Below are 27152 nucleotides of genomic sequence, written 5' to 3' on the forward strand. Positions count from 1 at the left end.
TTCTGTAGGCATTTAAAGATGTTTCTTTGAAAACCAAGAGTAAGAGGAGTCAGATCGATTTCGTGAATCCCATCACTGTTCTTCAGCATAATTTCTGTTACGATGTCATCACAGGTTTGGGAAAGACGGAAGGCTTGACATTGTGGAAACTAGAGGTCACAGGGCAGCAGCACAGATATTCCACTAAACAGTCATGGTCCAACCACTCATTACATAATCACACTGCAAGCATGCCCTTGGCTGCATGCACACGCCTGCAGTGTGCCCTCAAATGTCGTCCTTCCCCACCTTGTCCCCAACCTCTCTGCCCTCTCTCCCCCTGCTTCCTAGCAAACATGTTCCACACAGCTTGTTTGCTTCAACAACGAATGTCAAACCAGTGTATAGAAGCCCGTGTCAGATTCCGGCTACAGCTTCCTGACGCTTATGTTAGATTCCCTAACACTTTCATTCCTGCGCCAATCCCATGTGTAATCTCTGCTCTATCCACCTGCTTCCACTTTCTGGCACATTCATACACCTGTGTCTCCATAGCCGGACCACAATGCCAAAAGATACATCACAAGACAGGAGTGTGGACCCTGCCGTCCAACAGGAACCACAGGATCTGCTAGGATGCTCTTCAGGACACTGTCACACACGGTCCTCAGTGGAACTGCAAAGTTAAGTAAATATTGAAAAAGAGAAATAACAGCACATTAAGTACATCAAGTTCAACCATTTATCTTTGTTTAGCGGAAGATTTCTCCAGTATGGCCTAGATTTGTCAGTCCAAAATAAAAAATACTTCTTCCAAGGCCTTAATATCACATACCAGAATAAGTAGCATAGCTTATGCTGTAAATTACAAATGTGATTCTTTTCAGTGGATGTAAGCATAAGGAACGGGTTAGTTAGACTACTTTTATTCTAAGTATTTTTTTGTATTATTGTTCTTTGCCTTTGTAAAATGTATTCCTTTTCCAAAGGTATTTCTACATCAAAGGAATTTAACTAGACTACACCAGCAACCCATAATTCTATCTTGCTACATCTGGTTCGGTTCAGCCTCATTCTTGCACAGAAGAACAATTGGAGCGTGTGCATAATATACAATCTGTGTTCTGTTCCAAGCCCTTCCGTCGTCTTAATATAAGCCCATGGTTCTGTAATCCCCGCTTTCACACGCCTGCCGCAACTGCAATCTCACACCTGACGGTTCACTTTCATTGACATTTCAATCAAACTGAATCAATTCAATTTTGAGCTGCCCGGGGCATGAATCTCATGAATTTTTCCCAACATCCTCTAATAAACTGGTAAATATTTTTTCCATCGTGGCTCAGAATTAACAGAAAAAGGCACCGCGAGAACATCTAGCAGTCTTCAGCCAATCCCCATCCTCCTCCAGCGTGTCAGTGGCAGCACCTTGGGAAAATGACCTGATGAGCCATCAGTACATTCCCACACATCTGCTGTGATCACTGCCCCAGTGTGCGTGTGGTCAGTCTGCTGGCACAATGCTCTCTCGCCACGTCTAATACGTGCTGCAGCGGCAAAGGAACCTCACTTAGAATGAGGTCTCCTCCTCCCTCCCCCCATCCTGGCCAGTACTAAGGCATTAATTGATGACCTCATCCTCTTTTTAATTATTGGTAGCTTATTGCTCTGGTCGGCATTCGGGAGGTATTACATGATGCTTCATCACTGGCTTTCGCTTTCTTTCTCCCAAATGGGCCGCGAACAGTGAACCAAAGAACCTGGGGTCCCTCGGGGCTGCCTGGCACCGAGAGACACGTGAGAAAAGAACAAGCAGAAAGCGAACAAAATCTTCCGTTGAGGGTAACACCTTCGGGAAGGGGGAGGAGCTGCAGCACGCTATCGTCATGCTCAATGTCACCACAGCCATCTTGGCAGTCTCTGTGCGACGGAGCCAGTCTGCCCAATTCTGTCCTTCTTTAAAGAAATTAAGTACAATCTTTATTCTACTTGGGGGGAAATTGAAGAGGGATTTTGGTGCCTAAGTGCATGCCAGATGAGTGATGCCTCCTGACTCCGCCTGCGTCATCCATGACGTGACGAGGCGCTGACTGCAAGCCCCCCCACCCCCACCCCAAAGCATATTCCCATTACACTAAGTGCAGACAGGTCTTGTTTGGAATTATTCATGCTGCTTTTCCGGAGACTGGACGTACCAATTTAGATGAATGAATGCGGGAATGGTACTAGGAAGGAGCAAGAAGGTGAATGTGGAGGAGAGGAATATCATCCTTCAAAGCTGGAGAGGACTCGACTCTCCATCTGATTCGACGACATCTGCTGAAACTGATTTGTTTGAAACGAATTTCCAGGAAATTACACAAATATGTGTATGGTCCAGACTGCTCCCCACTGATCCCCTCCTATGACGTCTGAAGCACTGCATGAGAGCAGCTGATAACAATGAGGTAAAGAACCATTCAATAATCACTAGCAAATTGGCCTCTTGGGGCTAAAGAGGGACTCCATAGCCAGGTAGTCACTCAGGTACTCACAGACCACGTGACCTAGGTCACATGACTTTGAGTGGAATGCTTAATTGCATTGACTAGGCAAGAACACACAGATTTACAGGAAGCAGCACAGTACTGTAAGGCCATGTGGTTTTAACACAACCATTTAGGTTTTAACGCAAAATAATAATAACGATAAAAAAAGGAACAGGTTGTTGGGTCTTAGCGAGGGCTACAGTGGGCGTAGAATCAGCAATCAAAGCCTGGGTCAGTGCGTTCTGGGGCAAAACAGGAGCCAGTTTCATACTATCAATAATATCAGAGTGGATCTGTCAAGCTGCCCCCCGCATCCTAATAATTAATATTAACCTACGTCGCTAAGATACACATAAGATGACAATGGGCACTGAGGGAAGAAGCTGGGTGGAAGCTGAACATAAGCCTGCTGAACGGAAAGAGAGCATTCGACAGCGCCGGGCAAAACCCGCCTGAGGGGTTCCTCTTTAAGGATTCCTAAGCATGACCAGTTACAGCCTGACTCAGATTTCCTTCTGAAGGACTGTAATTAAACATTTATTTAAATAATGAGGAAAAACACACTTTGAACTCCCTCCAGCATTTGCGCGGCACTAACTTGCCAGAAACGAGCCATGTTTGTAATAGGGAGACAAGAGTGTTTGTCATTTGATTTTTCTAGGCTTGGAAATTAGATTTGTGTCTATCCTCACCAGGAGGTGACTAAAGAAGCCTGGGGCAGCACTACAGAAATCCTTTTCCATATATATCTAGATTAAAGACGGCAAACAGTAATGGGAGCCAAAGTCACTAATTACACATAAATAGCAAGAATGATCCACCAAGCCGTTTAGGTACTTTGGCTTATAGCTGATCTATCAAGAATCTCGAGCTACCTGATCATCTCTCAGATGGTCCTGTCAAGGAGACAACCATTAGTACTGGCTACAGCTGCAACGGCAGCAAGAAAAGAAAGCAGATAACCACACAGAAGCATAATGATGACACAGTGTTCCACAGCAGGAACCGTGAGCGAGGGACATGATTCATCAGCAGGAACTGGGTGTTGGGTCAAACCTCCAATCTCAAATATGATGACACCCTGGAGACAAAGCAAGCGTGGATGGATGGATGGACAGAAAGAGGGAATGAAAGGGAAGTTATATTAGGGAAAAGGGTCCAGAAACACAGGACTGACTCTTTCATCCTAAACAAGTACACTATGCAACAGTATATCTACTCTGTTTCGCCCTACAAACTATTAATAATGGTGCGTTTCTAATGGAGATTAATGTTCACTGACAAACAAAGGCCTTCCTCAGTGAAGGAGGCAGCCAGGAAGGGAGGGAGGGGAGAAGGGGAAACAGCAGCACACGGGATGAGGAGAGCGGACGGCAGAGAGGAGAAGGCAGACAGTGACCCTACAGGTGAAAAACACTACCATAAATAAACTTCAGAAAGACAGCAAGCAGACCATTTATTCCATGGGAGACCTTCCCTGGAGCACTGTGGTACCCTCATTCTGGCACCGGCGCCCTCCCGTGCTTCCATGAAAGCGCGGCCTCTTTGTGGTGCTCACACCAGCAGCCATCTTAAAGCCAGCGCCAATCCGCCACTTATCACAGTTTTAGGATAAGCGAGGGAGAGGCAGGGTTTGGGAAGCCGGCCTCCTACAGCGGCATATAGGAGAAGCACCCAAATAGGCTGGACTTCGAGGTTCCCACAGATTCTGCTTCAAGGTTCAGCTCCTCCACAGTCTCAGAGCGTTAAAAAGATCTCTTACCTCGAGAAGAAGACCCAGAGTGCAGCGAACTGCGCCTCAGGCCACGCCGGTGGAGCCGAGCCGAGAGGTCAGGGCCGACCCATCCCCATGACAGACATGCAGGACCAGCTGGGCACTAGCAGGCAGCGTTCCAGAAAACGCCACGGGGCTGTGGTGCTCTTAAACCACCTGGCAGTGCCCCCCCCCATCCCCCACCGGATGTCAGATCTGTCAATGTTCAAAACTCCCAGAAAACATCTCATCAGCAATGCAGATAACACTCATGGATGACAGACCGTTTTGTCGAAGGTTATGATCGCAATGACAGCAGCTACGCAGCTGAAGATAGAGGCAGGGTGCAGCCCTAGGTGGGCACTGCTAACACGCCACCCCAAAAAGCAGGGAGGGTCATCACATTCATCCAACGCAATAACATCATCCGACCCCCAGAGGGCAGAACAGCACTGAGATAAGGCAGCCTCTTCGGTGCACACCCGGCCAAACTCTCGAAACAGCCGGTCCCCTCCAGCTCTGCCAAAAATGATGCCTCCCGCAGAAACCCCCCCCCCCCCCCCTTGCAAAAGAAAAAAAAAAAACAATAACCAGGCCTTCTTCTCTGATGGCTACACTTGGGAATTGGGCTGGATTTAAATGAACTGGTAGGAGGTTTGGGACCAGCAGTGATTATGGCTATGGAATTCCACTCTTTATTTGACACGCTTATATTTAGTGTGACTATCTAACTCAAACAGAGATACTGCAGGATTGGGAGGCAGACAAGGAAAAATTATCAGCCAGTGCCCCCTGCTGGTCCAAGTGTGCACTACATGACATGGGGGGGGGGTGAAGGCACCCTCACTGTCGCCATAGAAAACACAACAGAAGCCATATGCTTGTGAATTAGAAGTTTATTTCATGCCGCAGTGATGTCAGTCAAGCATTCAACACAATCTGGAAAATAAATTAGGCAAAAGAACAAGCCTGGTGTAGTTTATGTTTTGCAGAAACAATCAAGATGACCAAGTCATTAAGCAACAAAGGAATAGTAAGCCGAAAGACCCCCAGTTCTTGACGAGATCAACTGCAAAGTGTTACAATGTTACAATGTTGCCCCCAAATTAACCTGACTCCTGTTCAAGCACTATTAGAGGCAAATTCAGTTACATTCATTTCTCATTATACATTCCATTCTAATGATTTCCTGTAAATATAGACTGATTTAACTGGCACCTCCAACCTCTACCAATCAATACTCACTCCGTTCTCAAAACCTTTCCCTGAAACCATAACAACAGCAACAGCCACGAGAACATCGGTTCCGTGCTCATCTGTGAAATGCCACAGGAGATGGGAAGAGGAAGAGGCGGGGCTTAATGCCAAGCAAAACGCCGACACGTTTCACACCGGAATGCTGTATACTTCTCTAAAGCAAATGGACTGCATGCAGTTGAGGCTGATGTTGCGTTATTTTATGTACTATAATATTTATAGATGGCTGTGAGAATATTAATGCTTTTACAAAGGATTTTACAAGTGAAAAATCGCCTTGGGTGTGATCAGTCCCAGCTCCTTCAACAAAGAGCAGGCGAAGGCTTAAGTTCAGACAGTCCACTGAGGGCTGGTCTCCAACCCTCTACGCTTGGTATCCGCTCCAGAGACCACCCCTAATCCAGGCAGCCTAGAAGCACCCTCAGTAGGTCCTAGTACTTAGTGTACTACCCAAATGCCAGTTTGGCAAAAACAAACGACGCTAACGTTGCGTACTTCCAGCAAAAGGATGACGTAGCGCCGCGCAGGAGTAGCCATGGCATTCGGAAGGCTCACAGGTAGCGAGGTGGCATTCTGTGATTCTACTGTGGATGTGAGCACTGCGGGGGACGAAGGCATAGGAACACCCCCCCAAAGTTACCACCCCGCATCTAATCCCCTAACAAAGGGGGTGACACTGTCCGGTCTCTGTCCTTCTCATTCTCCTGCAATGCAGAGCGGGTGGAGAAACCTGCTGAAAGCGGCGCGAAGGAGAGACTGTCCTTTCTCCCAAACGTCTGCCCACCGTGCAGCCAGCAGAAAAGTTCAAAGGACAACAAAGCTTTGAAAGCTGACTGGAAATTAGAAAACGAAGCAATATTAAATCCCCTTTAAAAAATACTCGTAGTGTAAAGTGAATACTGGAAGCAGAGCCCTTATAGAAGACTTGATGGCAGGCGACACTCCCTTGGAGATAAGGAATGCGTACGATCATGACTGAGACCGTGGCGGGGGAGGACGAGCAGGCACCCCATGCGCAGCAACCTGCCACAGCAGGCTGATCAGCACCATGACATCGCCTCCAAGCGAGAACTGCGACGACAGACCTGTCCTGACTTTGACCCACTCTAAGCAGGAAGAAAGAAAAGAAGCTGGAATGCATACGGCACCCTGAGTGAGAGAGACTGAAAGGGAGAGATGCAGGGCTTCCTCTTGCGATTACATTCAATTACAACGGTAGTACCTTCATTCTCATGTTCTCTTAGGAATTAGCCAGGATAAATTACCCAGAAGTCCAGATAATTCGCAGTGCAGGCCTTTGGAATCCCCCCCTTTCTTTCTAAGCTAAGAATAAGCTCTTTCATTAAATCGTGCCGCTTCTCATCCCCCGAGACGGCAGTGTGTGAGCCGCCAGCCACGCAGGGTCTCTGCAGGCCCCCTGCAGGCCTCTCGTGGGACGTGACAGTTCAAAGCCGCGAAGCCCCGTTTTGGTTTCAGCTTTTCTACTTGTAATTCTTCTTTGGGGCACCAGGAGGCGCATCTCAGCACACAATAGTCTCAATTTCAGCAGCAGAAGCTCGATCCCTTGACGATATCACTTGACTGACAGTACCATAGATACAGTAGTGTTATACGGTGAGGGGTTATCTCCCCCCCCCCACCGATTGTCTAGTGCCTTCTCAAAGTTTTCTTATACATCTGAAAATCATTAACGCCTAGCTAGCACCAGGCTCAGGAAATCATCAAAAGGTGGGGGGGGTTATCAGTAGAACTTGTCATCAATGCGGAAGTGAGGTCGCGTGACGTCATCGGGGTTGAGGAAGACCGAGATGGACTTCCCCGGATTCTCCGTGACCAGCTGCTGTAGCCGCTGAGCCAGCCGGTCGTCCTGCGGGACGTGGCCGGTACCCGAGCCATGCCTAGGGGAGAGCGGGTGCCCGTTGCTGCCCGCCGCTTCCCTTTTGAGCTGGGAGACTTGCCGGGCCTGATCGAGGGCAGCACGGAGGTGCTCGGCGGGATCGGAGCGCAGGTGGGCCAGCTTGCGAGCCAATAGCAGGGCGGCGCTGTCAGACAGGTGATCTAGCATGTTGTACTGAGGCAAGAAGTAGTTAGGGCAGCTCTTTCCCAGGATGCAGTGCGCCAGGTCGTCCAAGAGACCCAGGAGGAGGCGAGCGGGGATCTCCGGATCCTGGGAGCTCAGGTAGGCTGGGGGCAGGCGATCGCATGCCCAAAACAACATGGTGCGCAGATGGTAGGGGCTGAGGCCAGAACGGGGCCGAGAGAGCAGGCGGGATATGAGCGCCTTGGCCGCCTGGAAAGCCTGGGCCATAGGGCTAGGGATGCACTTCTTCAGCTGGACTTCGCTCCTCGAGAAGGCCAGCCTCCACTCGCGGTCGGGGCGTCCTCCGGCGGGCGAGCAGCAGGGCAGCAGGTAGAAGCCACTGATGGCTTCCTCCTCGGTTATCTTGCCGTCCCAGAAGTGGTTGGCCGTCAGCCAACCTTGGGCCACAGCCGGCCAGCCACGGAACGACACCACGGGCAGCAGATCGTAAAGGACCCGGCTGGTGCCGGCCGTGAGGACCAGTGTGGTCAGGGGCCCGTTGCGCTCCACCCTCTCCGGAACGGGAGTCCCACGTTGGGGGTTCTTGCGCAGCTCTTCCACAGCCATCCCCACCACATCCCAGAACCAGTCGGCTACGAGCGTTGGAGAGAAGTAACAGCCGTCCAGGACCTGGGGGGACTGAAGGGAGGGAATGGTGGCACGGCCGGGCTCGGCATGGGCATCAGGCTCCGCCCCATCCTCCTCTAGCCCTGCTTCATGCTCCTCCTGGCAGCAGAAGCGCCAGCGGGCCAGGGTGACGGGATCACAGAGGCGTAAGCTCAGCCAGGAGTGGCAGGGCCCTGACTGGCGCATGTCCAGCGTGACGGGCTGGTTACGGTCATGCAGCTTCAGTGCCGGTACCAGCAGGGTGAAGTCCATGTCGAAGTCGGCCCCTTTGGCGTAGTCGCCCAGATCTTCCGGGTTCAGGTCCAGCACGCCCTCCCTGGCCCCACCAGAAAGCAGCAGATACTCATTGGCCACCGGAAGCCTCTGGTCCACCTTCTGCACCAGACCTGCAAGCAAAGAGGGAGAGAATGGAAGTGATAGGAAGGGTTTCTGTATTTACTCTGACACGCTATACTTATTCTAAAATTTACAGAGCAAGTTAATGACTACACATTCTACTAAAAACACAGAGAAGCGAAATCCATTACAGCTATATGCCATGTACGATTAATTAGTGATTTGTGATGCGGGAGAGGTGTGGTGAGGATGGGAGGCGGGAGAGGGGTGTGGTCAGGATCAGAGGCAGGAGTGGGTGTGGTCAGGAAAATGGGAGGCAGGAGAGGGGTGTGGTCAGGAAAATGGGAGGCAGGAGAGGGTGTGGTCAGGATCAGAGGCAGGAGTGGGTGTGGTCAGGAAAATGGGAGGCAGGAGAGGGGTGTGGTCAGGATCAGAGGCAGGAGTGGGTATGGTCAGGAAAATGGGAGGCGGGAGAGGGGTGTGGTCAGGATCAGAGGCAGGAGTGGGTGTGGTCAGGAAAATGGGAGGTGGGAGAAGGGTGTGGTCAGGATCAGAGGCAGGAGTGGGTATGGTCAGGAAAATGGGAGGCGGGAGAGGGGTGTGGTCAGGATCAGAGGCAGGAGTGGGTATGGTCAGGAAAATGGGAGGCGGGAGAAGGGTGTGGTCAGGATCAGAGGCAGGAGTGGGTGTGGTCAGGAAAATGGGAGGTGGGAGAGGGGTGTGGTCAGGATCAGAGGCAGGAGTGGGTATGGTCAGGAAAATGGGAGGCGGGAGAGGGGTGTGGTCAGGATCAGAGGCAGGAGTGGGTGTGGTCAGGAAAATGGGAGGTGGGAGAGGGGTGTGGTCAGGATCAGAGGCAGGAGTGGGTGTGGTCAGGAAAATGGGAGGTGGGAGAGGGGTGTGGTCAGGATCAGAGGCAGGAGTGGGTGTGGTCAGGAAAATGGGAGGCGGGAGAGGGGTGCGGCCAAGAGCTGGAAGCCTATGGAAGAGCCCTAGGCGCCTGAGACTAATGATTATATGAGACACTGCTGAGGTCTAAATCTTTACATATGATTTTCCTTATGCAATTATAGGCAGATAAAGCAGGAAGGCTTGGTGTCACACCGTTATGTCTGCATGGAGGAATGTGGCTGGGAGACAAGAGTACTTACATGATAGGCACTGACCCAGAAAAAAGCAGGGAAAGGGGCTAACTTATGGGAAACCTTTTCTTTTCCACCCAATTTCATCTTGGAGCGTTAAATGGTGCTACAGCCCGATAGGGAGCCCAGTGTGGCATGTGGTTTGAGGTGAGCGGGACCTAGAGCAGAGGCACACAGACTAACACCAAGCCTCATTGAGTGCAAACTAACAACTGCTGTTTAAGGTTGGTATACAAGCTGCTAATTTAATGAGAAGACAGGGGGATTTTGTTTCATTTTTATCCATTAAGTATTGCCTCTGCCTGGAAAGCCTAACCAATTCTGTGTGCCCTCCAGCTGAACTCCCCCCCCCCCCAAAAAAAATAAAAAATAAAACCTCCTCTAAGCCAGAGACACGTAAGCAGGATGCTGTACACTGAGCTGGGGGCACACAGGGCCTTAAGCCAAACAGGTGAGACATCAGCATGTTTAGTGAGATTATACAGCTGCAGGAGAGGGTGAGGGTGCAGGGGGGGGTGGGAGCGGTGGTCTGAGTGACACAGACATTTAACTTGCTGATCTGACTGGACTCTAACCTTCAGAAAACCGACCTCCCAGATCTTTCTCCTGTCAGTGCAAAGGCCACATCCACAGACAGCAGGAAGAGGAGCGTCTAGGGCAACCGCGGGCCTGTGTGCCGTCACATCACCCATCAACGTACGGGCAACATAAATAGGCAGAACTGGTCACTGCCCTTATCACAGTGAGAAAAAGAGCCGAGGAGCTCTGTTAAACCATATGCAAGGTCCTCGCATTCGCTCTGAATTACAGGCTGCAGGCATCCATTAATACGGGCTTCTTAATAAACCGCGTTCACTAACATCAGGAAATTTTTACGAAACAAGATAGGAAAGAAAGATGCTATTTCATTTTAACTCGCAGCTTGACAAGTTTCCACTGTTCAAATGTACAGGTCGTTCTCGCTTTCTGAGCTCCCAGTTTACGCTCCCAGTCAAAGGTTGCACCACACCAGACTTTCCACATTCGCATTTTACGCACTTAACATGAACTAAAAAAAACCCTCAATTTTCTTTGCTAACAAATACATTTACAGTACATTCCTCATTACTAGTAAAAAAATAGCACATCTTAAATTCAAAGTTGCCTCCTCTAGCAGTTATACCAGCAGAGAAAATTTGAGGCATTTTGTCCACAAGGGACATTAAATACTGCCCTGTTTCATGGGACAATTACCTAGCGCATTTAAAGTTAATGGACAGCCTATAATTTGACTGTGCCATCACCACAACCAGTAAAGAGGATGTCAGACATGCACTCTTACATATTCTTTCCACATTTTAACTTGCTTTTTTTTTGCTTTATTTTCATTTATAGTTGTTCAATCAACTTTCCAATGCTGACAAGAATACAAATTCTGCAGTTTATGAAATTAATGGAAACTGTGGTGTGCAAAAGCTTTTTACTGGCAGTTTATACTTCTACGAGAAATTTCTGACACATAAGTGCATGCAAGAGTCAGGACCCATCCCCCTACCCCAAAGCGAAGAGAGGCTACCCTCTCGTCCACTGCGGTAAACCCCAACGCACAGGTGCCCAGCACGGGGGGGCAATAAGTATGCCCACCCCTGCTCGGTGCCGCTCCCCACGAGTAACTCCAGAGTGGAAGAAGGTCCAACCCCCCTCCAGTAGACTGGTTCCAGAGCCCAAGCCATGCATCGAGGTGAGCCCGACTGCCCAACTCACATCGCACCCGACCTCTTTGGCCCCTCCTACAGGTGGTGAGCCCATTGGAGGGTGGAACCCATATGCCTTCTTCGGGTTCTACCCGATCACGCCCCATGGGTGCAGGCCCGGCCCGGTGACCCGCGTCCAGGCGAAGGAAAACGTGTATCCATGTTATTTCTCATCATAAGGGGAGACCCTACGAAGGGCATAAAGCCGCGGGCAACTTAGCTCCTGGGATCATTGGAACACGCAAACATTAATGATGTACAAATTAGGTACAATCCTAAATACTAAATGTTACCAAATCTATTTTAACATCACAGCATAAAACAAAAATCTGTAGAAAAAACAGAGTATAACTCTTCAGTATGCATTTACAAATAGAGCCAGATCACGGTTCAAATCACAGCAAATTCCAGTCTAGTGGTCTAGAAAATTGATTTAAGACCAAAAGGTCACAAGCAAAACACAGCCCACTCGTGTGCCGAGCCAGCCCAGGACAGAGTCTGTTAAATAAAAACTGAATTTTAACAAGAAAGAAACACAGTTTTTTTTCCAGTAGACGGCTGCCGCTGCTGCTACCTGGCCTTCTCAGGAGAGCGCTCAGCCTGTTTGTCAACTCGAGGGAAGCCCCACAGCCATCCAGCAAGCCAGTGCTCTGCCGAGACCTGCTGGAGTGCCTGTCCTCGCGCGCAAATTAAAAATAAAATAAATCCATAAAAACGCAAAGGGCTTAATTGGTTCCTCTGGGGGACAACCATGGCCCCATTTCAAAGGCAGGATTAAAAAAGCAATGTAAATGTTTGAGAGGGGAGGGACAGGGGACCGTGGGCTTTAAGTTACTTCTTTTTCCTCGCTGTTGTCTTTGGAGGACACTGAAAAAAAATCAGGCAGTTGGAAATATGTAAACTTTATGCTGCAGCTATTTTACAATATCACCCCAGAACAACTCAAAACAGCCTACCAGGTACAGCAGCCTGTCTGCGACCAGGTGTGAGATAAGTAGCCAGGCTAAACATTTCCCCATCAATGCGGACGTCCTGTCCCAGTGTTGAGAACTGTCTGATCCAGGAAGTCATGCATGGGACTTCATTAGAACACTACAGGTCCAGCCCCAAACACAGTCCTCTGACAGCACAGAACAGGAAGGTCCAGCCTCAAACACAGTCCTCTGACAGCACAGAACAGGAAGGTCCAGCCCCAAACACAGTCCTCTGACAGGACAGAACAGGAAGGTCCAGCCTCAAACACAGTCCTCTGACAGCACAGAACAGGAAGGTCCAGCCTCAAACACAGTCCTCTGACAGCACAGAACAGGAAGGTCCAGCCTCAAACACAGTCCTCTGACAGCACAGAACAGGAAGGTCCAACCCCAAACACAGTCCTCTGACAGCACAGAACAGGAAGGTCCAGCCTCAAACACAGTTCGTCGCCAGAAATGAAGGAAATAGAGAAGACCATGGATAATGGCTACAGTATAGCAATATAGCACAGGCATGCTACATGCCAACCTCCACAACAGGTCATTCGCAAGCCTGCATCTACATACGCAGGCAGATACCGAGACAGACAGGAAGAAGGTGACAGGTCGCTGTCCAGAGAGGACCTGAACAGCTGTAGCCCTCAGCAACTGCTTACCCCATCAGCACCAAACTGCAAGGTATACGCACCTTGGTCAAACATGTGAGACAAAGCACCATAATAAAGCTAATACAACGCCGTACGTCTTGGTTACATAGTTGCTTAAGGTCTATGGCTGTCTTTAGGGAAAGCCAATCAAAGACTTTCATGTTCAAGACGTCATGTTTCAAGACAACATTTCTGACATTTACTCGTTCACTGACACTTTTCCTGTAGAAAAATAAATAAGAACATGTCAAAAATACAGCAAAGTGAACAAAATATGTCCGCGGATGAGACAAATTCTACCATCAAACAGGAATCATCTGCACTGCTTCTGCACACAATTCACTTCTCGTGGCCCGGCTGGGGGGAGACGGCACTTGCAAGAGGGTGACTGCAAGTCGCAATAAGACACGCCTCTGAAATACAGCCAGAAGTGTCCCCCAGCGAATCTGCCAGGCCTGGCCAAGGCCCCCAAAACACACCCTTATTCTCCATCCGTTTAATTGTACTTCTGCAGGCTGCTAATTATATACATTAAAATATTAAACTTAAAAAGCACTGATGTGCGAGTGGGGGGAGCTATTAATGAGGATGGGGAAACGAATGAAGGATCTTCATAAATCCTGCCTCTATTCCTCCCCTCGCCCTGCTTCTCCGTCGCTCTCTGAAGACGCACTGCAGAGGGATAAATGTCTTAGAGAGGCTTCCGACTGCCATCCGGGAGAGAGGAGGAGAGATAGAGGAGGAGGAGGAGGAGACAGAGAGTGAAGGGAGAATGGGAGGCAGGGGACACTGCAGGACAGGCTTTCAACTATAATCCAATATTTGAGGGGATTACGGGAATCGGCCATTGCGATATTTTTTAGGGCAAACAATACCCTCAGCCAAGAATGGCTTCTATTCAGATGGGGAGGGGGGAGCGCAAGTAACAGGAGCCGAAATGCCAGCACACACTGCGCTCATGCCCACCTCCCCCAGGTGAAGCCAGCATGAGGAAGACAGAGAAACTATGTACTAGAAGAAAGAAGAAACATTGTGCTACGGTCACTACAGCAGCAGGGCACCAAATGAGGGGAGGTGAGGAGAAAGAGAAAAAACAGAGGGGACTGCGCCACCTACTGGACAGCCAAGATTAATTCAGAAAACACAAGACAGTCCGGGCATTTTGTTCACATCCAAACCGGAATTATAGGATTCCCAGATCGTGCACAAGATAAGTGCTGATGCACTGACAGATGTATTTCTTATTGTTATTTTCCTGGAAAATCAGGGAATAAAAATCTTACCCAGCATGTTGAAGATGAAGTCTTTGGCAGTGTGTACTTCTAGCGCAGTCTGGTCTCCGAACTCAGCCTGCTCCAGCTGCACCAACTCCAGGACCTGGGCAGACAGCTGCTCCAGTACCGCCCCTGAGCGGAAGTCCACCTCCGCCGTGCGTTTGGCAAGGGCCGGGGGCCGGGGGGTCACGGCGCTGATCAGGCTCTCCATTATGGGGGGCCTGGGAACCAATTGCACCTCCCTCTGTAGGTAGGGGAGAGTGGACAAGCATCCCTTTAATGCAGCTAAACGTTTTTTTACCTTCTGAGAACATCCAATTCATTTAAAATCAATTACAATAAAACTGGGAGCTGCAGATGTGTTATACAATCCACAGCAGTGAAGTATCTAATATAAGTTGAACAAAAAAATTAAACGTAAATACTGTAAAGTACCATTAAACGGCATTTAATCAGACCACATTGTAGATATGCATTAAAAACCACATTCTATGCATTGCACGTCGTTAACTAGTGTGTGTGTATATATATATATATAAATATACAAATTATTTTAAATGAATATGTTAAAAATACATATCACTTGCCTTTTTTAAAAAAAATGGCTGGTGTTGATGTCTGGCCCGTTATTTTTACTTTCACTGACTCAACGTTTCAAAAGCAACACAACGTATTATAGCGATAATTAGGGCAGCTAAATGGGAACCCACATTTAAACGTGGATACTTAATGAACTGACAGACACAGGTGCCTTTTAAGTCGAATAAGGCTAATTTAGCAAACCAAGCATCGCGTATATCCAGCGAAACATTCAGGTAGGCTGGATGCCAATTTACAACGTATAGTCAAGTGAAAGAATATTGCATTTAAGATTCGTGATATTTTAAACAGTTAGTCAGAGCAATCAAGGCACAAATATGAGGGGGTCGCGTACGGTTAGCTTGCTAGCCTACAAAAATATCATTGTCAGCCCACCATCTTATCCGATAGACATAAGACGCCGTCGCGTTACCTACATAGAAAGCTAATTATTTTAGCTCTGCACGTTTTCATAATCGTTTGATTTCCCGGTTATCTTGGCGTATCAATTCCTTTAACAAATTAGCCGTCTTTCGTTAGCTACACTGTGCACCAGGTGGGAATTAAAAGTATATCGCCCACTAATAGTTGTAAATTCAACTATTATTTGGTTACACTAAAATATGTACGTCTGTGTTATGAAACACACACCCTTTATTCGCAGGTTGTCAATGGCTCTAATCTTCTAGGATTTGTTTTGATTTTTGTGCACAAGTCCGATTTCTTCCCCCCGTCATTTCCAACAGGTCCTTAGGCGCACACCTTCCCCTGGCAACAGCGACCCCGGAAATCTAGTGCGCCTGCTGAGCATCTTGGGAGATGTAGTATGACGCGCATGAACTACAAGGACCTGTCGCTTTATACTTTAAAGCACGTAGTTGTCGTTACCCCATGTTGTTCCCTACGAGAAACACAGACGCACATGTATGTACAAGTGAGAGTAGGAATCGGGGTCAGTGCACAGCATCAGCTAGCATGTAGTGGCCCTGAAGGAGTTGTAGTTGAGGGCTAGGACCCAGTTTCTTGATAAGTCACTCTTGCCGTCTTACAAAGACTCTAAAGATATATGTTACAAGATTGCTCAAGGGAGAGTTTATTAAGTGCGACCTTAATATGCACCGGAACACCTGATTAGTTGACATAAATGTCCCGAGAATTTATTATTCTCTCCATGCAGCAATTGCTTGACTGCCACATGAGAGAAAATGGCGTTCTTTATAAATATAATAGTGCATGAGTGCTTCAAAATATTACATTAATCAGAACTGGGGAGGATCCGAAAATAAAATACAAAATTACCAAGTTGAATCATCTAGTCGTATATATGATTTTTGCTGATCAGGTGCACAGACTCACTTCCCTAGATTGTAGCAGGCCTATTACCATTATATTTTTATATGTTCTACAAAACACCTCCATGCACTAATATGTGTGCATATCGTTGATATCGGGAAGAGCAACGGCACAATAGCCAAAAGAAAAGTTGTGTTACTTTCTAATCATAAGAGAATGTCAAATGTGCTTCAGTATTGATTACTAAGAAATATGCCCGGGTGCCTCTTTGGGAAACACATACTGTATTAGACTTACAGGTAAATGTACCTGCAGCATCGACTCGTATCAAGCTCATGAAGCAAAGTTTTGATATACTGCGACTTTGGCAAATTTACGGAGGTGTGTGCATCCCAGCGGCGTCGGAAATTGGGGGAACGCCTCCATCCCAGTTTCAACAGAACCCACCCCCCTTCCTTCCCAATTAATAAATAAATACCATAATCAACAGCACGAACCTTAAATGTCATTATGAATCCATGCATTACTGAGGCCAATTCGCTGCACATTCAGAGCGCAAGGATGAAACCTATTGATGAAGTCATGTATCAGACAAAATCATTTTATCATACGAGCCAGTTATTTTTAAGTTAACTGATGTTTGGTTATGAAACTGTACCTTTAATGATGATAATCTTGCTTGAAATGAGCAGTATGAGCCGACAACAGCGATAAGAGACAGATAAGAGAGGCTCAGACCTACCTTGCAAAAGAATATCTTACAGAAGATGTACTAAGAACATTTCGAGAAACATGTTGGAGCGTTAAGAGACAACTTAAGCTCACGAAGGACATAGCACTAAGAAAGTCTTGAGAAACCGGGCCCACGTCATTCCACTTTTCAATTTTTGTGTCAGCATTTTTGATTATATTAAATTTGGCATGTGAATTACACAAAAGAGCATAACTTCGGTTGTACTCGCCAGTTTTATTTATGCAAATGATAGCACATATCTTCCAGAGCTCAGAAGAGATTTTGTCTTTTTTTTTATTTTCCCTTACAGATAAAGCACCTTTACACACTGCAGGTAGCAGATAGACAGACAGATAGACAGACAGACAGATAGATAGATAGATAGATAGATAGAGAGAGAGAGAGAGAGAGAGAGAGAGAAAAGCGTGGCCTCAACTAATGGGAGCAGAGCTGTGCAGTATCCTGGTTCGAGAGACTGGTTTTGCCCAGGAGCTTACGTAGAAATTCTGGGGCCCCTGACAAAATATCACTTTGTGCCACCCAACTCAATTTTCCATATACTATTACACATTCAAAGGTCACCTGTCAAGTGCTGAGCCCCCTGAATCCGCCAGGGTATCCATACCCCTCTGACACCCCTGGTTGTGCCTTTTCAGTTTTCTTTCTGTCTTCTTAATTTTTGTAAGTGGTTATGGTATGAAATTAACCAGAGAAGCCTCAGATCTTGACAGAATACCATGGGACGGAGGGACAGGGATTGTGGATTAATAAATGCACACACATGCTCTAAGCTTGTCCATAACAGGATCACTGTAGACTAATGAATCAGAATTTGGAAATATTTGGGTCAATCCGCTACCTATTTGTCGATGCGGAGAGGATGAGCACAGCAGTCCTGCATGTGGGCCTCCTGCTGTCAAGCATGGAGGCGGGCGGCACTGCTTCAGTCTGCTGCATTGCTGGTGACCTTGAATCCCTTAGAAATGTCAAGCAGCATGGCTGTCACAGCATACTTCAAAGCAGTGGCATCTGGTCCATAGAGCTAGAGGAGGAAGTACCTCATCTGGTTTTGAGATTAAATTGGAAAAATCAATTTGAATTGTAAGATTTTATTTGAATTTTATTTGAATTATTTTTCAATTGTTTGGAAAAATTCAGAATTGTAATATTGTAAAATGTATTATCTTCTTACTGCCTCAGATTTTTTTGTCACCAATCGCCACTGCTTCAAAAGCAGGCCATTCTGCACAGTCAGAGGTAATACTAGTAGAACTAGTAGAACTACCAGAAATGGTTAGTAAACCTCAAAGTGATAGCTATGGCTGTGAACCCATTAAAAACACTAATTAATTGCACAGTTTTCTGTTATTAATTGTGATTCATCATCAAATATTAAATGTCATTCATGCAGATTATGTTATTTTTATCTTATGTATGCCTCCATATGGCATTTTTAAAAATGAAATAAACCAGGGACCTACATCACAAAGCCGGATTTCTTGCTTAGCTGCATAACTTGTTGGATTTAAGATAGTCTGGGTTAAATGGATTTTATTTTCGTTCACTTGTGTTTAGCTCAAGCTACCTAAAATCCGACAAGTTATGTAAGCAAGAAATCCTGCTTCGTAATACAGGCCCCAGGTAACATTTCACCATGAGATGCTAATGTTACCTTTGAATGCTTTGATTCTGTAGAACATCATAACATAAACTCTCACATTATTTACAACCAGGAAAGAATATAAGGCTCAACTCAAAATCTTTGCTCATTCTATTTGGGTTTCAAAATACTGCATGCGTTAATGTGATTAAAGAAATAACTCGGTGTGACATTAAAATGAATGCAATGCATTAACCCTATAAATTTCCCAGCCGCAGTCATAAACTGACTTGCCTCGTCCCAGAATCTCAGTCCCACAGAACTCATATGGGGCAAAGTGAACAGGAGAGTCAAAGCGAAGGATCCCTCAAACACTTATACTTCTGCGAAACGGTGCAGCAGTTTCCCAGGTGACTTCCTGCTGAAGCTGGTTAACTGTGTGCCTTATATTTCTGAAGCTGTTATGAAAGTAAACACTGATTCAGAGTCAGCTTCATTGTTACGTGACACTATTGTCATAGCCACAAAAGCATAAAAAGTTCAGATTTTTGCATATTGTAATGTAAAAATATCTATTTACAGAAAATATGATGTTAAATTTTAAAAAAATCTCTTCTGCAATTGCATGCAAATCTTTGATTGCTACTGTAAGTGTATATAGATCAGTTTACTAGCCTACATGTAGCTTTTGTGTTATTATCACTGGCTGAAAATTCAAGCCTTTTTCTGTAGAGGACAGTGGACTGACGAAGGTTCAGTAATTATTTATTCATTGAAGGACACAGTTATGCTGAGCCCACAGCAGGAAGCATAATATCCAGAAACCTCAGTTTGAATGGGGACCCACATGGTCTTATCCTTAGACTCTGTGCAATTTGGAGTCACTGAGCCATTGTTTTTTTAGGAAAAGCCAAGCCACCTGCACAGAAGCTTCCACATGGCTGGATTCAGCCCGGAGCTGTGACCTCTGCCATGCTGTGGCCAACATCTGGGTCACAGCAGCTTAGGGGTTTTACCAAGGAGCACAGCCTGTTATTCCAGGTTTGCCCTGTAAGGGGCGCCAACTCATCACAAAGGACTTGCATACCAGGGGCAAGGCAGAGTCACTAGTTCACCTGAATCATATTATTAGAGAGAAATGTAGCAAAAAAAAAGCCAAATATGAATGTGAAATACATAATACATTAATTCTGCATAGGTGACCAAAATACCTCTAAGCCATTTGCTATTTTTGAAATAATTGGCTAGGTGGGAATAATAATCGAGTCTGGAACAGCATCATGGGACCACACAGGACGGTGAGTTGGCATTCCCGAAGGAAGACAGGTTTGTCCAGGTTACCTACAGTCATGCACAAACAAGAGAATGCAGTGTGAGAGAAGGGAGAGTCTGGAATGGGGGAATGGGACAATGGCTGTGCGTGTGACTGAGGTGACGGTGTTAAAGAAAAAAAGCCATAAGGACATACCTGCATGCATGGCTGCGAAATGTGTTTCTTTACACATGCAATTAGCTGCATCTGAGATTACTGCTTTGGTGAGGAGGGAATCCCTGGGAGAGCAGGCAGGTACATGTGACCCTTAAGATCAGCGAAGGGCATGTTTCCGAGGGGAGGGGAGCCTCCTCTTCTCTCACTGCAAATGGGGACAGAGACCAGGATGAGATTAATGCATCGAGAAATAGGGGAGCATTTTGCTGACTGGGAAGAAAGATGCAATTGTGGCACTGTTGCTAAGAATCTGGGTCTGGAATTGGAACTTTGATCAGAGCTACTGTCGCAAAGACAAATCAATTTAGGCCAAGTTATATCTACACCAGAGGGGTGTAATGCGAAGCAAGTTTACTGGCTTAACAAAGTTTCTTTAGGCTTAATTTTGAGTAGGTCACTGTTATATTGCCATGGTACAGTGGGGGAAATTCAGGATTCAGCACGTCAACATATTTTTCATTGAACACATCTCGAATGCAGATATTCTGATGAGATTTAGACCAAACACTGGGTTAACTCAATAGATCGACACAGGTAAAGAAATTGTAACATTCCAATCTATAAGAAAACGTCGTGTGCAATAAAGTGTAAAGTGAGAAAATATTGAACACGCTAACTTTATTTAATAACTGGTGGAGAAACCACTGTTTACAATGGCAGCTTCAAGCAACTTCCTGTAGGAAGAAGCTCATCTCTTACAGGGTCCAGCTGGGATTTTGACTCATTATTCTACACAAACAGTCTTTAAATCTGGAACATTCTGGGGTGCCTGTAGGTGAATCTTTATTTCCAGTTTCTTACACAAATGTTCTATTGGGTTTAATTCTGCTGATTTCAAATATCTTTTCTTCCTCTGAAGCCAACAGAGTCTCCTTTGCGGTATGTTTTGGATCGTTGTCCTGCTAGAAAGCCCATTGGTGCCTCATTCTCATTGTCCTGCTGGATGGCAATTTCTCAATACGTGGCTCCACTCATGTTCTCTTCGATAATTTGGATGTGATAATGGTATGGAATTGTCCATATGGTATTTTGGGGGGTCATATGCAAACTCGGTACCCTTCCAAATATGGCTCCTTATACTGTTGCGAAAAACTTCAATTTTGATCACATTACGGTCTCCCAGTAATCCACAGGCTTCTCCAGAAGTTGTATAACAATAGGGACGGTTCTAGCGGGGTGGGGGGCAGTGTGAATAGCTGCATAAGTAATATGTTTATTGAAAAAAGAATGTGGACATGCTGATTACTCCCCTCCCACTGTAATAAATGCTGCGCACCTAAAATGCTCCAACCAGGGTTAATCCTAGGTCTGCATATATCAAACTTTTATTCCAATACCAATATTTGGTGCCCATGTCAGGGGTGGATGAAATCCGCTGGGGGTGGAGGAACTGACTTTAAAGTTTTAGAGCAGAGGGCCATTGCCTGCCTATCGAAGGACAGGTCTTACTTTGCAGTAATGACACTGTGAATGTGCACAGACTGATTAATAAATGTAACGAGTTGATCCCCACCATTATAGTCTGATAGCAGCAATTAGAGTTAGTTATCTGGCCCTATTGAGTTAACTCTAGGTATGCAAATATCGCTTTGCAATACATCCCACAGGAACAACTGAAAGTAAACAAAGACAACTATATTCACCCGAGTGTCTCCTTCCCTCCACCCCCCACAAACCCCTCACTCTTAGCATTCGGTTACTAAATCCCAGTGTCCTGAAGGATAAACCCCCCCAACTCGACAGCACATTATACATGTAGAAACGGGTTTCATTTCACGCTCCCGAGGGCATGTCGTCGTGTTTTATTCCCTCACCACGAAGGGGCGCTCGATTCCCATGCATAACTCAAGTGTTGTTAAGGCATCTCAATCCCTGTCTTTGGGAAGGGTTACATCACACGTGCAATCAAACTGGAAAACCTGACATGGCTGGTGCTTAGTCAGCACACGGCCCTCCGAAAAAATCATGACCTGAAATATTTATAGGCCGTCTGCTTGTGTGAAATAAACATATTCCGTCAGTGGGGACTGGGGGGGTGGGGGGCTTGAAATAAATGAGGAAAGACTATGGAAGGCCAATTCTACTGAGACGTAATTAATCTGAAACCTCTCCTTCTCTCTCTCCTCAGCCGGATTCAGCACCACACAACCAGAAATGGCCCATTAGGACCGTCTGCTCGTCATTCGGTGGGCTTGGGCAGGCCAGAGAAGGGCTCATATTATGGGATACACACTTTCATGCCTGCTCTGACAGGACGCAGGGGACAGGTACGGGTCCACAACCACCACGGGCATGGTATTAGGAGCAAAACATAACAACCGAGAAAAACAGACTTACAGCTTCCACCAGAGGGCGGTATGCGCAACTAACTGCCTCCATTTGGTTGTACGAAGGAGATTCTTCTTATATCCAACAATGTGTCTGGCACGAGGCCAACGGCCAAGCCTCCACGCAGATCTTTGGGGATCAGAGATAAGAATTCAGCTCAATGATGCACTTTGGACTGTAAAAGCCTTAAAAGGAAATAAATCAAGCCGTACACTTCAGAGAAGACAGATGGAATCCTGACGTCGAGTTAGCAACATGATGTTGCATGAGTGGTGATCACCGCTTCAGCGCACTGCCTGTCCGGGATCCCTGAGGCTAACTTTTTTGTTTGTCCTGATTCCACCCCTTGTCCATGATTGGCTGACATAAATGTGACGCCGTGGGGTAGGCCAGCAGGGCTAATTATGCAGTTACTGGCAGGCTTTGCACCATACTGTGCATATCTGTAAATAATGTAAATTAAAGTGTATTCATGCATTTACGTTAACAGTAAATGCCGTAACTGTGTAATGTTCACTATGGAATGCGTGCGTTTTGTTAGCGTGTAACTCGTGTAAACTGTTGGCTTCTCTGTCTGCGCAAGAGCTACTATTAAATCAATAGTGACTGTTAATAAAAAGAATAACTTCCATTTTAAAAGAGCTGTCATCTCCCCCATTTACATGACTGACGCACTCACCACAATATATTCATTTGCACTCTGTATGTGGGTTTGCTGCATCAAAAACATTCTGCGCCCTCTTGGGTTGTGGTGTAACACAAAACAAACACAGCAGCAGCATCAAAGTATGCAACAGACTGTTCTCGCCAACGTGTTCGATTTTCTTGTGTCTGCCCGTCAAGTGTACAGCTACCTTTACTGTATACGTGTGTTTTCACTGTCAATCAGGCAACACCGCCTGCATTGCTCATCACCGCTTATCCAGTACAGGATGGCAGCCAATCCCAGGAGGTCTGCTCATAAGACAGGCTCCACCCCACATGGGGTGCCAGCATGCACACATGCTATAAGCAACTTAAGCACCAATTCACCTGACCACCTTTCGGATTACAGAAAGAAACCTTTGTATCCAGAAAAAAATCCACTTGATAGAGAGGAATTCAAACTCACACCCCTGCAAAGAAAGGCCACAACACTACCCAAGCAAACCATTTTATGTTTCAAAAAAAAAATAAAAATAAATAATTCTCATTGCTCGACTTCACTGTTTTTCCAAAAATTTGCTGGCGAGTTTTTCTGCAGGCAGCAATGAGAAGACACAATACTTAAAGTTTAGGCATTTTATTTATTCGATACGAACTGGTGTTTCCCATTCAGCTAAGACTGCAGCTTCTCCAGCACCTCCTCCTGTCCTCCATCCTCCCTCCACATCCCCTCACACCGCCCTTCCCACTTACTGCCCTGCCTTGCCTTATAAGCCGTCCGTCTTGATAGGCTGCCATCTGGGATGGAGTAACAATGGCCTGGTCACCATGAGTGCAGTTACACGGAGCAAAACAGAAGTTTAAAAAAATGCTGGGAATCACAGTAATGAATCGCATCATATTATAAGCAGACATTGTGGCATGTCATAGAACTGGGCTTCAGGAGAGTCCCACCTCTGTCACTGCCAGCCTGACAAAGACCACACCCTTAGTCAGCCTGTCACATGACAGAAAGAACATACACGCTTTTGAATGTGACATTTGGAGCACTGTGAATAGCCCAAAACCAAGAATAATCACTGCTTCTACTGACTCCATGCTGGTTTTAAGATGAAATAGAGTCAGACAGCAGAGATGGACACAAGTGATGAGCCCCACACCCCCCTTTTTTAGGTACTCAATTCCTGGCAGATGAAATGCCAAAGGAGGGTGAAAGACAGGTCAATGCAGCGGCTCCGAGCACCACATCCAGAGCGATAACTGAAAAAGGCCAAGCTGGCATTTTGCTCCGAGACAACATTATTTTACAGGAAATACACTCACACATGGGAAAAAGAGAAACTCTGCTGGCAACGAACAGAAGAGTGTAAAGGATAGGAGACACCCAGGCCTTATCTCTGCCCGGCACCTGCGAGAGGAGGCTGCTGTAACTTTGCTTTTACAACAAGCAGTTACTGTTCCTCCAGAGACCACGGGCTCCTCCGGAGAAGCCTGACCTTCCCAGGTAACAGAGAGAGAAGGGGGGGGGGGGAACGAAAGAGAGGGAGTGAGAGAGAGAGCGAGAAAGAGAGGCAGGCCGGTGCTTGTGAGCTTGGAGGTCAGCGTTCACAGTGCGATGGCTGCCCAGCCTGCGATTAGAAGTGTGCCTCCGATGGGGGCCAGTTTCCTCAGGCGAGGGTCACCCGTTAGAGCCTGGTGATACAGGGCCCCACAGAAGAGCCCCATCCCGGCAGTTAGGAGGGCCCCAGCCTGCAAAAATAACAGTGAAAACAGGGTCAAATGGACCCCATACAAGTGCTCAACAGAACACAAGTTAAAGTTACAGTGTACAGAAGGGCGGTCATCAGGTAATTCACACTTTCTGAAGCTCCTAATTGCATTACTGGGTTTAGTTTATAGGCATAAGCAAAACTTAAGCAGAAGCTCCTTTAAGAGCACAAATACAATATACACCAAACTAAAAGCAGGTAATATCACATCCAAAGCTAATCCTTCACAAGGGCATCCCACTGATCCCAGCAGCACACAAACCCGGAAACACAGCGGTGTTATGAATAAAGCGTATGATTCACGGATTCAGCATTATTGGATCCTGGAACACCCCACCTACCAGGAAGGGTTTTCTGCACTGAGCCGCCCCCAGCAGAGCCAGACTGTGGAGAAGGTGATAATTATTGGCCGTCGCGTACAACTGCGGACAACACACATGGCACAATGACTCACTTGTTTTGTAAAGCAAAGGACATTTTATAATTAAATCACATACGTCTGATTTACATAAAAAGGCTACAGGCATTGCACCTGTAATCATGTGATCTTTTATGTACTCTAAATAACTATGCTGGGCATCACTATTGGCATTACTGTACATTTCAGAATTAATCATTAATATTTTTTTCCAGTTACTATTTAATGAATTCCTACCCAGAGCCAGACTCTTTATGCAATTCACCTTTCTCATGATATTTATCAAATCTGGGTGGCCAGAATTCAAATAGAATTATTTAAAATGTGGTGCACTGTACTGTATTTACCTCTTTCAAATACTCATCTCTATCACTGCGTCTGAATCCTACCGGAAGAGAAGAACATAAAGACACAGTTCAAAAAAAGCTCCACCATTTTGTTGAGTTTCTTTAAATGTACTTATCTAGCTGACACTATTGTTCAGAGTGATACAGAACCAAGGAAACTTTGGTGGCAGCCAGCAGAATCAGCTCAAGCCCCTGGGTAGCTGGGTTTAAGGGCATTGGTCAAGGGCCAGATTGTGATATGATCACTCTGCCAGCCAGAGGATTTGAACCCATGTGCTTCCAGACATGGACACACATCTGTAATTTGCCGAGATATACGCTGACCCTGATTTCTGTGGATTCGCTTAATTTGGATTATTTGCTAGATGTTCTTCCAAACAGGGAACACATGGGCAGGACTTGGAGGAAAAGTTCACAATGCAAACTGTGAACACACACACAAACGCACAGATTTAACAATAAGATTGCATGCTCTTTCACTTTTTACTTCCACATTCTGGGAGTTATTACGTTGCGCTGCACACTGCGGATGGGGATTAGGTGGCAAAGCAATTTATGAAGCCGTCACGCTCTGGTGACGTAGACCCTAAGCACTAAAGCAGAGCCGAAATATCCCTACCATGCGCTCCATACGCTCCCAAACACACGGCAAATGACCCCGACACTCCGGCTATTTTCTGCACGATCACCGTCGCCGACATCCTCCTGAAGGGGGCTGCGGACGAGAAGGCGAAAACGAGGTCATTGGACATGTACTGCTAGGGGACATGACCGGGACCGTCGGAGGACACCGCGGAGCAAGTGCGGCGATCGCACAATGTCAGAGATATATCATCCCTTTGCTTGTCACTGCTGATTTAAAAGAAAATATTACCTTTCACTGTATCGCAACTAAATCGGACCTACTGAAACCAAATTCGATCGTTATTCAAAGTCACATGTGGCACTAACGACGCATAACTAAACTCGCTGGAGTCAGCTTCCTGGTAATTTAAAGTGTCGCGTTGACGTTAAGCTGAGCGTCACTTCCCTGCTGCGCTCATTTCTTTACCCAATCAGATTACGGCTTTGGCGTTGCGCATTTCAGCGATGCTGAAAAATATGGTGACTCTTCAAAGAAGGGCGTAGACTTTACGTGAATTTCAAACACTCCTCCGGGGGTCATGCCGCGGTATGTTTCATTCTCACTTTCCACGCTTCGCGAATCGCCTGCTTAATCTCATATCTATAATTCACATGACGTATAAATAATAGCAGCGGAATCATATTGAATATTTATAGTCCAACATTTTCACTTTACAGTCATTTTCATTTTTATGAATATTTTCATTAGCGCTATATAGATGGTCGTTGCGGCCGAAACAAATTAAAAACTTAATTAGCATGTATTTTTACATAATTTCTGAAGGGAATTGTAACATAAAAGTAACATGTTAATGAATTAATTAATTTTAATGAACTTAATCACAACTTAATTACCTGAAACTGTTATTTTTATGGATTCTCGCAATTTAAGCCAATTTCGCTGCTCACCCCTATGGCAATTTAAAGTTAATAAATTCCTCCCAAGAACATACAGGAGGTGGCGCTATTTCACTGTTTGTGTTTCACAATTAATTTG

The 27152-nt window shown here is 46.2% G+C and overlaps 2 protein-coding genes across 6 annotated transcripts; both read right to left on the reverse strand.

Moving 5' to 3' along the window:
- Positions 1–5138: 5138 nt before the first annotated feature.
- Positions 5139–15695, reverse strand: tmem102 (transmembrane protein 102). 5 transcript variants are annotated; one of them, XM_049029316.1, is made up of 3 exons: positions 15561–15695; positions 14340–14574; positions 5139–8610 (listed from the first exon to the last, which is right to left on the reverse strand). In XM_049029316.1, the coding sequence occupies exons 2-3, from the start codon at positions 14539–14541 to the stop codon at positions 7259–7261; spliced, it is 1554 nt and encodes a 517-aa protein (XP_048885273.1). In that variant the 5' UTR covers positions 14542–14574; positions 15561–15695; the 3' UTR covers positions 5139–7258. The 5 variants fall into 5 exon arrangements, with proteins under 5 accessions (XP_048885273.1, XP_048885274.1, XP_048885277.1 ...); XM_049029317.1 differs by having other exon boundaries at positions 14918–15671; XM_049029320.1 differs by lacking the exons at positions 14340–14574; positions 15561–15695 and adding exons at positions 12392–12669; positions 12799–14329.
- Positions 15696–23618: 7923 nt separating this feature from the next.
- On the reverse strand, positions 23619–26542 carry tmem256 (transmembrane protein 256). The gene is made up of 5 exons (XM_049029085.1): positions 26406–26542; positions 26151–26246; positions 25532–25569; positions 25108–25188; positions 23619–24746 (listed from the first exon to the last, which is right to left on the reverse strand). Exons 2-5 carry the CDS (start codon positions 26230–26232, stop codon positions 24603–24605), a joined length of 345 nt encoding a protein of 114 aa, XP_048885042.1. The 5' UTR covers positions 26233–26246; positions 26406–26542; the 3' UTR covers positions 23619–24602.
- Positions 26543–27152: the final 610 nt, after the last annotated feature.

Source organism: Brienomyrus brachyistius, chromosome 10 (genome assembly GCF_023856365.1).
Source record: "Brienomyrus brachyistius isolate T26 chromosome 10, BBRACH_0.4, whole genome shotgun sequence".
NCBI lineage: Eukaryota > Metazoa > Chordata > Actinopteri > Osteoglossiformes > Mormyridae > Brienomyrus > Brienomyrus brachyistius.

What these genes read in the sequence shown, in the direction of transcription:
- tmem102 (XM_049029316.1), bottom strand. Translation starts at nt 14,541, where the DNA reads ATGGAGAGCCTGATCAGCGCCGTGACCCCCCGGCCCCCGGCCCTTGCC. An exon ending in CTTCATCTTCAACATGCTGG is followed by an intron (nt 8,611 to 14,339) that starts GTAAGATTTTTA and finishes CTTTGCTTGCAG; the next exon opens with GTCTGGTGCAGAAGGTGGAC.
- tmem256 (XM_049029085.1), bottom strand. Translation starts at nt 26,232, where the DNA reads ATGTCGGCGACGGTGATCGTGCAGAAAATAGCCGGAGTGTCGGGGTCA. An exon ending in GGGAGCGTATGGAGCGCATG is followed by an intron (nt 25,570 to 26,150) that starts GTAGGGATATTT and finishes CTCTTCCGGTAG; the next exon opens with GATTCAGACGCAGTGATAGA. An exon ending in GAGATGAGTATTTGAAAGAG is followed by an intron (nt 25,189 to 25,531) that starts GTAAATACAGTA and finishes TGTTGTCCGCAG; the next exon opens with TTGTACGCGACGGCCAATAA.